This window comes from Meles meles, chromosome 6 (genome assembly GCF_922984935.1).
Source record: "Meles meles chromosome 6, mMelMel3.1 paternal haplotype, whole genome shotgun sequence".
Taxonomy (NCBI): domain Eukaryota; kingdom Metazoa; phylum Chordata; class Mammalia; order Carnivora; family Mustelidae; genus Meles; species Meles meles.
In genome coordinates, this window is record NC_060071.1 from 115,214,137 (window position 1) to 115,231,161 (window position 17,025).

Below are 17,025 nucleotides of genomic sequence, written 5' to 3' on the forward strand. Positions count from 1 at the left end.
AAAAAAAAAACCCCACATACCTTTTCTGGGAAAGTGACTTCAGGTTGCATTTCAGCTACCTGGGGGATGTAGGAAGATAAACTATAGAACAGAGAAGTTGTGGTTTAAAACAGACCGGAGGTGAGCAGTCAAACTATTTAATCTCAGAGTTAAGTTTAGGTAACTCATTGTAGTTATAAATATTAACGAAAGTGTGAAGAACAATACTGTTGTATGGGGAACCACCTCCTTTTCCACTCAGATCTAAGAATCCCAGGGCTTCTCAGATTTGATAACTTAATCCCGGAGGGGCTGGATAGTACCAGCAAGGAGCACCTGTAGGAAATGACCAAGGAACAAACGTGAGAGGCTCCAAAATTCTAGTGATTCCCCCTCAGGAAGCAGCTAATGCACAGAGCTGCATGTAACCCACAAAAAATAAAATTCCCCTCGGTGGGTTCTTCTGACTTGAAATTCAGATGAGCACAAGCAAAACTGAGAACTATCTGTACAAAGGACAGCTGAAGGTCAGTGCAAGGCGGGGTTCTGTGACCTTCAGGAGAGCTTCCACTGACAGCAACGTGACAAGGACTGGAAATATTCCGTTCCTAAGGCCAACTCTTTCTCTGCGGTTGTCCTGTCAAGAGGAGTCATGCATCGGTTGTCTGTTGTATCAGTGGGCCTACTGTTTTTCCCCGCCGTAGTTTTAGGAGAAACAAAATTTATGTCAATCACTGGAACATGGAAAAATATCTGTAAAATAAAGTTTTACAGATCCATGGTTGCATGTCAAAAATTACAAACATATGCTCATGATGAAAGAAACCAGGGGAACACCATAGTGAGACGTAGCATAGTGGTTCAGTGGATGCCACGCCTTCCTCTCTGCCTTGAGGGCCACGGACTGCCCTTTGCCTTGCAGAGGTGTCTCTTCTGTGTAAGCTAGAATTAGTTCCACCCCAGCTGGTTTCTCTTCTCTGTGTAGCTGGGCAAGAGAACTTTCCACTGCCCCTGGGGAGGGGGGAGGGGGTGCAGAATATACCCTTTGGGTTTTCCAGGCTCCCATGGCCGTGGTGTTTTTCTTGCCTGATGACAGTTCAGCCCTCCGTGCTCTGTTCGGGTATGTCAGCTCAAAAGGTCGACAAATTCCGCGTGTTTCAGGAAGGCCTGTGGCATCTGCGCTCAGTTTCCAAGGCAGATGCATATGTCCTCTAGTTTTTTTTGTTGAAGCTTTTTTTCAGTGGCAGTCGGGTGGGTCTTGCTTGGAGAGGGATTGGTAACACCACCTATATTCCTGTCTCCGTCATTCTCCATTCTCCTGTAAAGTTCTCTGCAACAGGAGTCTCATGATTCAACACTCCTTTTATCAAAACTAAAATTTCAGAAGCTTTTCTGTACACTTTGCCTTTCTTTGATCATCTGATTTGCATGTATTTATTATTCTAGGTTGGCGACAGAGATGATTCTAATCTTTATATAAATGTGAAGCTGAAGGCTGCTGAAGAGGTAAAGCCCGGAACAGCCGTCACCCCCACCCCAGCTCTAGTCGGTGACACCTCGCCCTTTGCACCCCTCCCTGTAAAACTGTCACTGCCCAGACCTGAGTTTCTCAGTTTTGCAAGATAGAAATGTGGAACTTAAGCTGCAGTCTCTGGTTTGCACTTGGATGTCGCTAATCAATGATCCCTAGACTTCCCAAAAAGCAGGGATGGTGGACTCAAAATTGCTTGAGTGCGGTAGTGACAGTGAGCAAGTAAAGGGTGAATGGGTCAAAACGAGAGACTGGTTCTTCAGAACATACGAGGCTGAAATGGTGACTACGGCCCCCAGATTTGATTCGGTCATCGTGGTTAAAAGAAATGGGCCCATGCCTCACGTTCTCTTGCCACTTACTTGTTTTAAATGTCTGTTTTTGCAGATTGGGATCAAAGCCACCCACATTAAGTTACCAAGAACGGCCACAGAGTCTGAGGTGAGCAACAGATTGATAAGAGGTCAGCCAAAGTGTCTTCCTCTCTGGATTTGGGGTTAGCGGAATTTTAGGGGTTGGTACACTTGCCACAGGAAGGACCTCGAGGAATTTCTTTCTTCACAGACTGACTCTGCCTCCAAAAAATCTTTGCAAACACCTGCAGAGTAAATGGTGCCGTCCTAGGGTACGGCGGCTTTGTACTCCATGCCTGCTTGCGGTGTCATGTGCTTCAGATCCCCTGCAGTGTTCGTTAAAAACTGATCCTGGGCCTGTAGCTGTTTGCCTTTTAAAAACCAATATGTATTCCATTTCTGTGGTGTTCAAGAATAGGCCAAACAGATCATCAGCGATTAAAGTTGGAACTGTGGTTCCCGGAGGGTGGAGGGAGTAACAGTGAAGGGAGCAGGTGAGGAAAAGAACTTTCTGAGGTCATGAAAATGTCCTACATCTGTGCTGTCCAGTAGGGTAGCTACTAGCCCCCTGGGACCATGTCATTAAAATGAAATGCAATGTAGAATTCAGTTCCTTGGTTGTGCTAGCCACATTTCAAGTATTCCTTCACCACTACTGTATGGTAAATGTGTGTGATGGAACATTCCTGTCTTCACAGAACTCCTGATTGGCGTGAGTGACATGGGTATTACTGTTGAAGTTCTTATTAGCTCTTTTGATGAATTTCTTTCTTTCTTTCTTTTTTTTCATTTCTCCTGAACCTCTGATTTTTCTTTAATTTTTTTTCACTTTTTAAAATTTCTTTTCAGCGTAACAGTACTCATTGTTTTTGCACCACACCCAGTGCTCCATGCAATACGTGCCCTCCCTATTACCCACCACCTGCTTCCCCAACCTCCCACCACCCCCCCCCCCGCCCCTTCAAAACCCTCAGGTTGTTTTTCAGAGTCCATAGTCTCTCATGGTTCATCTCCCCTTCCAATTTCCCTCAACTCCCTTCTCCTCTCCATCTCCCCATGTCCTCCATGTTCTTTGTTATGCTCCACAAATAAGTGAAACCATATGATACTTGACTCTCTCTGCTTGACTTATTTCACTGAGCATAATCACTTCCAGTCCTGTCCATGTTGCTACAAAAGTTGGGTATTCATCCTTTCTGATGGAGGCATTATACTCCATCGTGTATATGGACCACATCTTCCTTATCCATTCGTCCGTTGAAGGGCATCTTGGTTCTTTCCACAGTTTGGCGACTGTAGCTATTGCTGCTATAAACATTGGGGTACAGATGGCCCTTCTTTTCACTACATCTGTATCTTTGGGGTAAATACCCAGGAGTGCAATTGCAGGGTCATAGGGAAGCTCTGTTTTTAATTTCTTGAGGATCTTTTGATGAATTTCTTACCAGACCCTGAAGATTACATCTGCTGTTAGAGTTGCTCTCGGGTTCAAGGGGAGCTTCCTGGGGGAAGATGGAGTGACTGAAAAGTGTTTCTCCATCTTTTTGGTTTCTAACATACAAATGGTGTGTGGTACTACTTTTAGGTGTTGAAGTACGTTACATCACTGAATGAAGACCTCACTGTACATGGTTTCATAGTGCAGCTGCCTTTAGATTCAGAGAACCCCATTAACACTGAAGCGGTGGTCAATGCAATTGTACCCGAAAAAGATGTGGATGGGTGAGTGAGCCTTGGCTCTCCGTGTCACGTTGCATAATTCCAATTATATTTCAGATTTAGGAACAAACCATATGTGCATCTAAAAAGCAGAGACATCTACTTACTTTCTTTCCCCCCTTCATTGCTTTCATTGGCTTAGGTTAACTAGCATCAGTGCTGGAAAACTTGCTAGAGGTGACCTAAATGACTGTTTCATCCCTTGTACGCCTAAAGGATGCTTGGAACTCATCAAGGAGACAGGTAAAGACAAATGAACGAAAACAAATCACCATTTCTTGGGCTTGGGCTTGACACATGGAGGCAAGGAGGAGGTACCCTGTGGGCCCTAAATAAAGGGACTTGATTGGCTCAAGGACCTGTTAATTGGGAGCTTTACCTAAATCCTCAGTTTTCTCAACAGCTCTATGAACTAGGTACTATTACTGCTCAATAGCTTAAGAAAACAGTCTCAGAGAGATGCATAACTTGTCCAAGAGGTAGCAGGGGCAAGATTTGAACTCAGGGTTATTTGCGTTCAAAGAAATTTATTTTTTATGAAAAAATAACTTATCAAATAATAAGGATTCAGACAAAAGGAAAAGTCCCAACCCCCTAAGTGGGCCCTGAGTCTTCATAATAGTTTGAGGACTCGACAGATGGCTGGAAACAGATCTCTTGAACAGTTGGCCATGCTACCCCATTACCTAGTCAACATCTTGGTATTTTAATTTCATCATGAACACTTTTTGCAGAGGTTATTTTTTACAAGGAAATGTGTCCTATTTAAAGGAAGTGGATCAGAAGTTTTAAGTGGAAAGTGTTGGCCAATGTAAATGAAAGTTTTCTGTGGTTGGAAGAAAAGGTCAGGCTATAAGCCTGGGGACAGTTATTACTGTTAAGTCCTTCAACTAAATTTATACTCCAGCATATTTAGCAAATTGTATTACAACTTGATAGAAACAAATCCCCTGAGCCACAGCAGCTGTAGGCTTCCATCTTTTATTAATAGTGAAGCTGTTTCCCCTAATGCAGCTTCAGGTTCTTTGCTGAATCCTAAGACATGTAGAGTAAAGTAACTTTTTTTTTTTTTTTAAAGATTTTATTTATTTATTTGACAGAGAGAGAGATCACAAGTAGGCAGAGAGGCAGGCAGAGAGAGAGAGGAGGAAGCAGGCTCCCTGCGGAGCAGAGAGCCCGATGCGGGGCTCGATCCCAGGACCCTGAGATCATGACCTGAGCCGAAGGCAGTGGCTTAATCCACTGAGCCACCCAGGCGCCCCGAGTAAAGTAACTTTTAAACACTTCACACTTTGAGGGCTTTACTTCTAGGCATTCATCATGTTAACATTATATAGAAACTTACCTTTTTAAAATAAATTAATGTTATATAAGAAGCACAGTTTAAACGCAATCCACCTTGGGGTACCTGGGAGGCTCAGGCAATTGAGTGTCCAACTCTTGGTTTCTGCTTGGCTCATGGTCTCAGGGTCATGGTTCAAGCACTGTGTCGGGCTCCATGCTCAGCGTGGGGTCTGCTTGGGATTTTCTCCCTCTCCCTTTATCCCTCCCCCTGCTCATGCTCTCTCTCTCTCACACATGAATAAATAAACCTTTAAAAAATAAAAATAAAGGGGCGCCTGGGTGGCTCAGTGGGTTAACGCCTCTGCCTTCAGCTCAGGTCATGATCCCAGGGTCCTGGGATCGAGCCCCGCATCGGGCTCTCTGCTTGGCAGGGAACCTGCTTCCTCCTCTCTCTCTCTCTGCCTGCCTCTCTCCCTACTTGTGATCTCTGTCTGTCAAATAAATAAAATCTTTAAAATAAATAAATAAATAAAAATAAATACAACCCGTATTAAGCAAGAGTTGACTTCAACTGGACTGGGTAGAGGGGCTCAGACCTTCAGGATCTTATCCCTGCTTGCCTCTGTGTGGTGGCTCCTTGGGCTCTCCTTAATGGCCCAGAGAAGTTCCAGTCTTGTGCCTCATAGGTCAGGGGCAGAAATGTGGGTGAGCACCCAAACCATCTCTTAAATAGAATATGTCAGTCCTGAAAAGGACATTGTCTTAGTGCCCCAAGAATGGATGCTGAGTAAACAAAAGAAATCTTTCTGCTACATTTAAAGTTCCCCTTTACCACTTTCCTGCAAATAGCCCTATGTCTCAGGCCCTATGCCAAAGGAGAAATGTGGATGAGGAACAGCATAAATAAACTTAGAAGAGCTGGAAAGACTTACTGATATTCATCTAATTGCCTTTGCTTCCCTCCAGCCCATCACATGCCCCCTGTTTGTTATAACTATTTTTCCCACATAAGTAAATCCACTGTCTTCTTCCATATGGCCATTTAGCCGTATGTCAGGATTTCTTTTTACTTTGAGTGTAGGTTTTCTTCCCACTCCCTATGACTCAATGAATGGATCTTGGCTTTGGCTGCTACCAAAAACCCACAGCAAGAAGGACACAGTACAAGTCCCAACTCATCACTGAAATCCTAGAGTTGAGAGTATTATTGCCAAGGAAGGGATGTTTTTAGGAAGATTTCTGTTTGATGCTAAGAACCCGTTTTTGTGCGCTTGTTCTGCATTTTCCCATTTAGGTGGCATGTGAGGAGGGCAGCCTCTGCCAATGCTCTGACTCAGCCTGGTCTTCTTTCAGGGGTGCAGATCGCTGGAAGGCACGCGGTCGTGGTCGGGCGCAGTAAGATAGTCGGTGCCCCCATGCATGACTTGCTTCTGTGGAACCATGCCACGGTGACCACCTGCCACTCCAAGACTGCCAATCTAGGCGAAGAGGTCAGGGGTCCAGAGAGCCGTGGGAGAATTGCGTGTGTGTGTGTGTGCGCGCGCGCATGTGTGTGGTAGGTCTTCACACATGACGGAAACAGCTGATGTTTAAGTGCCAAACACTACCATGTCCTTTACCTCATTCAGTATTTCACTGAACCTCTGTGGCCATTCTCTGGTTTCTTGTCTCATCTTACATGACAAAGAAACAAATTCCAGTTACAAGACCTTCCCGTCATGTAGCTCGTGTTCTGATCATATTGTTTTTGTAGCAGCCTGCGTGGTGGTTGGTAAGGATGAGCAATATAGAAACGGGGGTGGAGCCCAGCAGCCAGATCGCAGGTGTGCAACAGAGTGGTGGCCTCAGGCGGAGGTGCTCCAGAGAGGCCTGTGGACAATGGTCCTGTGACATCTGTCACATCTTGTTCTTGACCTGCGTTGGACTCCTAAGCCCAGGAATCCTCACATGTACCTGTCTGTGTTGATAGCGCACCTTATCTTTTAATTCTCCCCAAGCCGTGTTCTGCGTGAGGTGCTGGTCCCTATACCCCGTAGGAGAGGGAGCCCTTTCCCAGCATCATGTAATTCAGAGCCGGGCCTCCGGCTCCGGGCCCGTGCCCCTCCCAGCCCTGCATGTTTTCATCACATTCCCCACTCAGGAAGATGTCTAGTACCGGGGAGCATTTGGTCCTGTGTGGGAACAAGCACCGCCCATGAAGGGCCGGCAGAGACAGTGTGCGGCCCGCACAGAGCAGCTGGTGACGGTCAACAGTGTCATGCAAAGCTCAGTCTGCTCCATTTCCAGATTGTTGTTTTTTTGTTTTGGTTTTGGTTTTATTGTTCCACCGTGTAATTTCTGAAGTCAAAACCTTCTTTCCCTAGGTAAATAAAGGTGACATCCTGGTGGTTGCAACTGGTCAGCCAGAAATGGTAAAAGGGGAGTGGATCAAACCTGGGGCAATAGTCATCGACTGCGGGATCAATTATGTCCCCGGTGAGTGCTGCTGGAGAATGGAGGTCATTTCTGAGGGTGGGGTGGACGGAGAGCGACGTCTGGGTCATTGAATGAAGCCTACGGGGAGAACCCCTTGTCCCATTTCTGGCGTGAAGAGCTCAGGCTCAGAGCGGGTGTCCTGCCCATGGTGCAGACAGTTGGTAGATAGCATCGTGGCCAGCAGGACAGCAGAGCCCAGCATTTTAGCCACTGTGCTGTGCCTTTCCCAGAGTGACTTCGTCGGAGGAGAGGGTGGGAGGGGCAGATCCCACTCACCCTTCGCGTATAGATCCCCCCTTTATTTTTAACAAAAGATGAATGGATTTAAGATATAGTGTCTTTACGGGGTACTGTGTAATTCCAGGAGGGGGGCTCACTTCACTAAGAATCTTCTAGGAGGGCTTTACAATGAAGACGTTGGACCCAGGCTCTTCTAGGCAGCGACGATCAAGTCGGCCCACTGTCCTTGCCTCCCAGTCGGTCCTTATATCTGATCGGGTTTTTAAATACCAGAAGGTTTTTCCTTTCTTCTGTCACCGATGTCCCTGGGGAGTGCTGCCCTCTCAGGTGGATGCGCAGCTGTGAATCACTTATTGATCTCCTGCTGCCTGCTGACTCCCACTCACAGCCATCTGCATGTTCTTGCCGTGTTCGTGGGTCTGGATGTGGAGCATCTTCCTCCCACGCCGCTTGTCAAAATGCTTAGCCCACACTAGCTGCAGCCACCTCTGGGCCTTTGTTCTCACACCACTTGGTGAACCCCTGTCTTGAATGGTTGTAAAGCAGACCCCATGCCCTTCTCTGCACATGCCTTGTTTGTCCTTGGTGGCGTCTACACCCGAGTCCTCCGTGCAGTAGGCTGTTGCTTCATCGTGAAATTCTCAAACATAAAATTTCACAGGCTGATAACAGTGAATCCTTGTATATGTGCCTCGCAGATTCGAGAAAAGAGAGTCTTCAATCAGACAACCATTTCTGTGCATCAGGTGCCACGTGGGCTCCGTGATCAGATAAAGCCCGACTTTGATCTTCAGTTTTAACCCCTCTCTTCCCACCTCTCTGCCCAGAATGCCCCTTCTTCTTTCTAAACCTGGTCTGATTTTCCTTCAGTAAGGAATAATCTCCTGCTCTCCCTCCCTTCCCTCCTGGTGAACTGGGTGTCTCTTTCATTGCATGGGGCGTCCTGTGCGGTCCTCCCCCGTGGGGCGTGGTCTCTGCTCCAGCAGGTCTGGCTTTCTGCCTTCTAAGTGCTGGCACTCAACACCTGTTGAATTGTCAAAGGACTTAGAGCGAGAAGAGTGTTTTTTCTCCCTTCCTGTCTCAGACTTGGAGCATAGACACTAGGCTGCCAGGGACATTAGTCACTGTCAAGCCTTCAGCAGTTTTAACCTCCCTCCCACTCTTTCTACCATGCTTTTAAGACAGTAGCTCATAATTGATCACTCATTTTCTATAGTGTAATTATCTAATGGGTGATAAAGAAATTGCTCTCCTACAACTCCTCACTTTGAGTACTTGTGATACGACATTCAGGATCATTCTGTTTAAAACCTGCATCTTCTGTATCATATTTCTGCTTTTGGTTTTTTGGGTTTTGGGGGGTTTTTTGGTTTTTTTTTTTGGACGAGATTTGAGAGATAGAAGAAAAAAGCCTGGATGGGAACCTTGAGTCTTACAGAGAGGTATAAAATGCTCACTTAAACATTAAACTCACCATCCTGTTCACATTTATTCTTCACATAGATGGTGAAATGTAACTAAGACCGAATCAATATCTGGTCAGCTGTAGAGGTATATAAACAAATAACTTTTAACACATAACAAATAAGGCTGGATATTATCATCTCCTTCTCCAGTTGTCTTTAGTAAGCCAAGTAGGAAGAACACTTTGACGTGTTTCTCTGGCCAGTACTTCTGCTCTGCACTTGAATCTTAAAAGTGTTTTTTTTTTTTTTTTTTCTCCTCGGAAAAAAAGAACATATACTTTAATGCATTCTTAATCTGGTAAATGACTTAGGATGTTATCTATGAGGGGACCAGGTGAATGTTTTAAATAATCAAAATATGAGTCAAGATGTGGTCCATTTACAGAACATGGTGCCTTGAAAAGGCACTTGCAAAAAAGAATTGTTGGTTCTTCTAGTGCACCCACTGGCCTGTAACTCAGTGATGGGACTCTATAGCTGGAATTCCCATGAAAAGGGAATTGTAGGGCTGGGCTAGGGCTGGGCTAGATAATGCAGTACCTGGTTGGTTACTGAAGCCATACACTTAGATTGAGAATGGTCGCTTTTTCTATTGATGACATGCTACTTCTCATGAAACACTGGACACGTACCAGCGGGCACTTCAGTCGACCATGATAGTGTTTGTTTAAGGAGCAAAATAGCCCCCCTCGTGCGGCAGTTAGTTGTGTGGTAACTGATATGTCTCCTGTATGTGGAGATACTAAAATCACTACCACAAATACAGAGGGGTGCAGTGTATTTTAGGCTCATGTCTGTGTTAGCCTCTTGAGACCTGCATGAAGGGCAAACCCTTAGCCATAGTTCCTCAGTGTTTTGAAGCAACTCTGAGGTTCTGAGAGGAGATGTTCTGCTTCTAGAAACCTGACACTACCCCAAGGAGCTGTACTCCTCAGCTCCTTAAAGTATGTTTAGAAAATATTTTCTGTCTCTAGGATGAGAAGAGAAACCTTTATGTTTAGAGAATGCTTTTCCAGTTTCACACATCCACACGATCTTTCACTTGATTCTTTGCTTGGGAAATAGGTAGTGTGAGTCCTTCTTGTCGTCTTTGGGCTTCCGATCAGTAAGGAGATCCCGGGGGCTGAGGACTGGCAGTTAGTAGAAGAGCTGATTCTAGAACTTCGGTCTCTTGAGTCTGACTCTTTGGCCATACCCTAATGTTGGCTCTCTCACTTGTGGGGATCCGCTCAAAGACAAGGGGTGAAATGGCTAAGATCCTCCGAGATCCTGCCTGGGGAGCCTTAGAGCTGCAAGGCTGGTCCTGTCCCCCAGCCCTTCCCGGAAGTGCCCTGAAGCCAAGTGTAGGATGTACTTTGAGTGAGCAGTGATGCATCACTGGGTTTTGTTCTCTTGAATAGCTATTCTTTGCTGGTAAGATTTGTAGTTGTTCTTGTATCCTTTTAAGGGAAGTGTAATTATATTCTTTGCCTTTTGCATACATTTAAGTAGCTGCTTGTCTTTGGAATTGGATGTTGAATTGTTCCTCCAGCTCATGCATGGAGCTTACAAAATGCTGACAGTTGCTGTAGAAACGGTATCTGGCAGCTGTGGCGTAGTTGGAGCTTTGTGCACCCAAAAAATTCCTTTGTAGGCCTCGGCAAATTAACATTTTAAAAGGCGCTCATTATATACTGGGTAGTTGGTGTTAAGAATTAAAAACACTTGGTATTTTATTTGCCACCTGACTGCAAAAGGATTCTCCTGGTCCTGAAAAACCACTCAAGCACCTTGTGAATTTTTGTAGGTAAAATGAGTTTCTACCTCAAAAATAACGAACACCTGTCATCTTACGCTTTGAAGTCGAATAGGTACTCGAGCCCTGATGGGACTATACACACCCTGAACTCTACTCAGTTTTTGGCACAGGCTATGATAATTGCTCACTTAACTTGGAAATAAACACCAGAATTACAATTCTGAGACCTTGCTTTGATTTTTTTCCCCCTTGACCAGATGATACAAAACCAAATGGGAAAAAAGTGGTGGGTGATGTGGCCTACAATGAGGCCAAAGAGAGGGCAGGCTTCATCACTCCGGTTCCTGGCGGCGTGGGGCCCATGACCGTGGCAATGCTGATGCAGGTGCGCGTGAATTAAAGTTTCTCTGCTGAGGGTAACTGGACTCACCGTGGTATCATTTCACAGTATATACGGATAGTGAATTGTGTTGTATACCTGAAACTCACGTTATAGGTCAATCAGACCTCCATAAAAAAAAGTTTCTGTAATAGTTGTAAAAAGCTGACGGAATTCAAGTTACTGTTTTTTTCCCTAAGTAGAAACTTAATCAGAAGTAAGGATGCAAATCTATCGAAGGGGAAAAAAAAGGGACTGTTAGAACAGAGATAGGGAGGCAGTCATATTAATAGAGGAAGTAAGGATGGCACAATATGAATTTACTTGGGAGTAGAAGAACCTCAGAAAAAGTTTGTTTTGCTTGCCCTTAATACGCACGTCAGCTGTGGGGCCCTGAGGCCGGCAGCCTAGGGCACCGTACCTGCTTGTAGGTTCTTGCTTAGGGTTGAAGCATGTTTATAGGTGGATCATAAAGCCGTTCATTTTGTGGTTAAACTGGAATGATCTGGGACTTGGGATTGAGGTGGAGGTTAAAATAATCACTTCTTTTAAGTTCCATTTGTGACATTTCGTTTAGAGCACGGTAGAGAGCGCAGAGCGTTTCTTGGAGAAATTTAAGCCAGGAAAGTGGAGGATTCAGTATAACAACCTTAACCTCAAGGTTCCTGTTCCAAGGTAAAAATAAAATTTTGCTGGTTTAAAACTTTGTGGATTATCCGCGTTTAGCTGATAAGCGCCATCAGGGGTCGGGGAGGGGCGTTTCTAGGAGGGGGTTAATTAAATTCAGTGAGTTAAAGATTGATACATGTTTCCTGTAATTTTTTTTTTCCTGTATTTCTTTTAAGTGACATTGACATATCACGATCTTGCAAGCCGAAGCCCATTGGAAGCCTGGCTCGGGAAATTGGTCTGCTGTCTGAGGAGGTCGAATTGTATGGTGAGACAAAGGCCAAGGTTCTGCTGTCCGCACTGGAACGCCTGAAGCACCAACCTGACGGGAAATACGTAGTGGTGACTGGGTAGGGACGTTCTTCCTTCGTTCATCGAGTCATCATCCTGATTGTCATTACCGAAGGTTACATTTGCTCTCACCATATAGGTGTCAGGCTTTGTTTCGCTTGGTTTTAGCATTTTCACATGTGTTCAGTCTCATTCAATTCTTACAGCATCCCCGTGAGGTAATTCAGAGTAGATTATAACCCTTCGGAGAGGAGAACATTCGTCAGGGTTATCCATCTAGTAGGTGAAAGAGTTGAGTTTTAAAAGCTGACTTTTTTTTTTTTAAACCCAAATTCATTAATTCATTAGATGTATTGAGCATTTATTTTTATTGTTTGGCTGAGGTACATAAAAAAACTAGTTTTTGAGATTAAATTGAGATATTAAAATTAAAGCAGTGCTTCTCTACAAGATAAAATGTATTTCCTGCTCACAGTGAGAAGAGCTCAAGTACATCAATCATTTTAAAAATTACCATGTTCCGGAAACTTCAACCAAGACTCTTGGGAAAGATTCTTTTCAGGTCTTTCGTCTTTGTTACCATTCAGATTAAGAGTCATTCTCTAGGATTTGTTAGGCCTGACTTAGTGATTCGCATAAATTTAATTCATATTAATTTAATTTTCCTCTCTTGCTTTCATCTTGAAGGATCACTCCAACGCCCCTGGGAGAAGGGAAGAGCACGACCACCATTGGGCTGGTGCAAGCCCTTGGCGCCCATCTGTCTCAGAATGTCTTTGCATGTGTGCGACAGCCTTCTCAGGGCCCCACCTTTGGAATAAAAGGTATTACTAGGACTAGACTTCGGGGTGCCAGAGGGCACTGCTTCTCTTTCCATCCTGGCCCACTTGACCCATGCGTGCCGGTGGAGCCTTCACCTCATTTAGACATCAGGAATGTCCTGGAACACACACCCCCCTCCGCCAGTCACAATCATCCCAGCTCTTGCTGTCCGTATTTGACTCTGCACAGGGGTTCCCTGGTGGGAGTTACTATATAGCTAGGAGTGATTTTATATGACTAATAGTCAACTGTCACAGTAACAATAAAGGTAATCATAGCTCATCATACTGCTCATCATGCTGACTTTCTAGAGACAAAGATAAATGCTACAGATGTTTTTCCCTTTTGGGAATAAGAAAAACCTACCCTTGGGGCGCCCGGGTGGCTCAGTGGGTTAAAGCCTCTGACTTCGGCTGGCTCAGGTCATGATCTCAGGGTCCTGGGATTGAGCCCCGCATCGGGCTCTCTGCTCCACAGGGAGCCTGCTTCCTCCTCTCTCTCTGCCTGCCTCTCTGCCTAGTTGTGATTTCTCTCTGTCAAATAAATAAAAATATTAAAAAAAAAAAAAAGAAAGAAAAACCTACCCTTATTGAGTATAGGCTTTGTGCCATGTTTTGTGCTAAGCAGTTTGTGGATTTTATATTATCTTCTAATACGTGATTATTACTAGTATCACCATTTTCTCAGTAGCGGCAACTGGGACTTCCGAGGTAACTTAGTCAAAGGCACTCTGATTAAGAGCGAGAGTGAGTGTCATGTCTGTTTCAAGAGCTTTCCCAGTACGGCCAGCACAGTGTTTCTTCTCCCTTTTTTTAAAAAGATTTATTTATTTATTTATTTATTTATCTGAGAGAGAGACGGAGACAGAGCACAAGCAGGGGGAGGGGCAGAGGGAGAAGGAGAAGTGGACTCCCCGCTAAGCCGGCAGGCTGCGGTGGGGCTCGATCCCAGGACCCTGAGCTCATGACCTGAGCTGGAGGTAGACGCTTAAGTGACTGAGCCCCCCAGGCGCCCCACGGGGTTTCTTCTGATTACATGAGGCCATGACATCACTAAACATTCTTCACTTTTAGTTTTTGATAGCTGAGGTACTGCCAATATGCCCTTTTAATTAAGATTATTTTTATTAATTGTCAGTTTTTAGAGTTAGCTTTCTCATTTGTTTGGTGAGAGTATCACATGTTCTGTTTGTTCTAGTGATTACTACACAGCATATACCTTTGCCCTTCTGCCTATATTAATATATTTTATACACATACTGATTTAGCTCTTCTTTTGAGCTTAACAACCCTCTTTCAACTTCAGAATGAACCTTTCCCTCATTCTGCTTGTTGAACCCAGCATTCTGCTTTTCCTGTCATCATGAATTGTCCCATTTTTATTGCAGGGTCTCTGCCTCACAAAAAACCCCACATTTACATTTTATCTGACTGATAGCCTCATAACCAGAACATTTTTTTTTAAAGATTTTATTTATTTATTTGACAGACAGAGATCACAAGTAGGCAGAGAGGCAGGCAGAGAGAGAGGAAGGGAAGCAGGCTCCCTGCTGAGCTGAGAGCCTGATGCAGGGCTCCATCCTAGGACCCTGAGACCATGACCTGAGCCCAAGGCAGAGGCTTTAACCCACTGAGCCACCCAGGTGCCCCAACCAGAACATTTTTGTCTGGTCTTCTGTTAATAATCCAAACAGTGCAGCAAAAGGTAGCAGTTAAGCTGCTTTCTAACATATGTCTCCTGTTTAGGAAGAATTGCAGTCTCTTGTGTTTGTGTTTGGTGTGTATATTTTAAACATTCCTTTTTAAAAAATGCCAGAGTACCATTTATGAGAGTAGGAAATTGAACAGGGTTGCCTTTATGTAACTGTAGGCTGGGTCGTTCAGCAAATGTTATGAATCGTGGGGAACCTGTTTCTAAAGATAATGAGCAGGTATGTATGTGTTCATGGATTTGTCATTTAGACCCAAATTTCAACAGAGACTATCCTGTGTGAACAGGATCAAGTGTTTTAACCTAGTCAAAGAAAATTAAAAGATCCTGGCTCAGAGCAGTCCAAGTGGTTGAAAGAAGTAAATACATGATAAGCATAGCAGTAACAAACCAATTTGCTTTAATTTGATTTAATTTGTGGCCGAAGCACACTTAACACTAGTCCTCACCCTTGACCTGTCCTGTAGGTGGCGCTGCAGGAGGAGGCTACTCCCAGGTCATTCCCATGGAAGAGGTAAAGTGTCTGGAATTTGGTTTGAATCAGACCCTTTATAATAGCTTTTCCTTCCAGAGATTAACCTTCTTCTGTAGAGCTCTCAGTGGACAGATGACTCGTTTCTCATCAGAAGTAACTCTCAAGGGGAAAACATCTTAATACGCAGACTTGTGAGACAGCTTGGTTTTTTCACATGGCAGGGACTTCAAGGTCTGGCTTTCAGGGGGAATGATAATTTTCAGTGAGAGATCAAATGAAGCATGAGAGTGGGAAGAACCAACCCAGAGGGAATTCAGGGTGGTAACTACAGAAATGGGAACCTTCTGTTCACAGTTGAAAGGGCATGAGCCTGTCCTCAGTAGGCCAGGGTTGCTGTTGATGCTGGTGCTGTGGCATTTGTGGTTATGGGACGTGTCCCTTAAGGAAAACACCACTTTCTCCTGAGGAGAGAGAGTCTGTAATTTATGTCTTCAGGAGCTATTTGTGTTGGGTGTTTGTTCGCTAGCTCTGTTGCCATCAGTTTTCTGTGGGCTTTAACATGGGGCTCGATTGCGTTGCAATACACTGATGGCTGGAAAGATGCAGAGAAGTTGAAAGCCTGATGTGGCCTCTGTTACAGTTTAATCTCCACCTCACCGGTGACATCCACGCCATCACTGCCGCGAATAACCTTGTCGCCGCGGCCATCGATGCCCGGATGTTCCATGAACAGACGCAGACAGACAAGGTAAGCTGCTGGGGCCTCAGGGACATTTTTGAAGGGGTTAAAGCACCCGAATTAATGTTGGCCCCTCGGGGGCTGGTGTTGCAGGTAGAAAGGTGTTTCCTCTCATTGAGAAGCCCTTTTCTTCCCTTTCTTTAAGGCTCTCTTCAATCGTTTGGTGCCTTCAGTAAATGGAGTGAGAAAGTTCTCTGATATTCAGATCCGAAGGTTACAGGTAAGATTTTCCCTTCTTCGTTTTTGATCTTGTATGAAATTGGGTGATTGATAAAAGATAAGGAAATGAAAATCTCCTCGGGGTAATCTATTTTGGATCAAGTTACATCCATAATCATAGTCTTCTGGTCATGATACACCTAGCAAAGATTGGTGGTAGAGGTTCTCATTCATCTATAAATTATAAGAGTTTAGTCCTGGAATAAGGAGAGCGCCGACAACCTGCCCTCCATTAGGATGAAGACTGATACGTCCTTTATAGTGTGGATAGGAGTACAGTTGCCAGCATCCTGGAGTTTGAGTACCTGCTCTTCCCAGCAGTGGGATCTTAAGTAAGAGCAGTTACTTCCATATTTTATTTGAATTTGTTACAAATATATAGTCATCAAACATACACTGTACCATATGACCCAGAAATCCTATGCCTAGGTATTTATCCAAGAGAAATGCGAAATTGTGTTCATACAAAAATATGAATTTTTAAAATTTATTATTTAGAAGATTTTATTTATTTTTGTGAGATAGAGTTCATGAGCAAGTGCATGAACAGGGGAAGGGGCAGATGGAAAAGCAGACTCCCTGCTGAGCAGGGAGCCCTGTGCGGGGGCTCCATCCCAGGACCCTGGGATCATGACCTGAGCTGAAGGCAGACGCTTAACCCACTGAGCCACCCAGGTGCCAGAGCGGGCAACTTCTAATCTCACCTTTGACGATGGAACTTTCTGTCAGATATGGGGAGGTCCTGGACTAAATCTGTCTCCTTTTAAACCTGTCTGATCCTTTAAAAAGCTCTAGGATTTGAAATCACAGGACTTGCCCGGGGCCACAGTATCCCACACCAGGTTGGAACTAGAACCTTTCCTGGATCCCCAAGCATCCTCTGAGCTCTCCCCGTCTGGCCCCGTGTGCTCAGTCAGGGTATGCAGTCAACAGCGG

At 44.7% G+C, this 17,025-nt stretch overlaps 1 protein-coding gene across 1 annotated transcript in view; it reads left to right on the forward strand.

The window, feature by feature from the left end:
* MTHFD1 (methylenetetrahydrofolate dehydrogenase, cyclohydrolase and formyltetrahydrofolate synthetase 1) overlaps positions 1 to 17,025 on the forward strand; it is a 58,193-nt gene that overhangs the window by 19,799 nt on the left and 21,369 nt on the right. Inside the window, exons 3-15 of the mRNA XM_046007005.1 lie at positions 1,426 to 1,485; positions 1,898 to 1,951; positions 3,449 to 3,585; positions 3,725 to 3,825; positions 6,220 to 6,356; positions 7,230 to 7,341; positions 11,043 to 11,170; positions 11,742 to 11,839; positions 12,010 to 12,183; positions 12,812 to 12,948; positions 15,124 to 15,170; positions 15,772 to 15,879; positions 16,016 to 16,090. Coding sequence (XP_045862961.1) covers positions 1,426 to 1,485; positions 1,898 to 1,951; positions 3,449 to 3,585; positions 3,725 to 3,825; positions 6,220 to 6,356; positions 7,230 to 7,341; positions 11,043 to 11,170; positions 11,742 to 11,839; positions 12,010 to 12,183; positions 12,812 to 12,948; positions 15,124 to 15,170; positions 15,772 to 15,879; positions 16,016 to 16,090 — 1,368 coding nt within the window. The remainder of the gene's footprint in view (positions 1 to 1,425; positions 1,486 to 1,897; positions 1,952 to 3,448; positions 3,586 to 3,724; positions 3,826 to 6,219; positions 6,357 to 7,229; positions 7,342 to 11,042; positions 11,171 to 11,741; positions 11,840 to 12,009; positions 12,184 to 12,811; positions 12,949 to 15,123; positions 15,171 to 15,771; positions 15,880 to 16,015; positions 16,091 to 17,025) is intronic.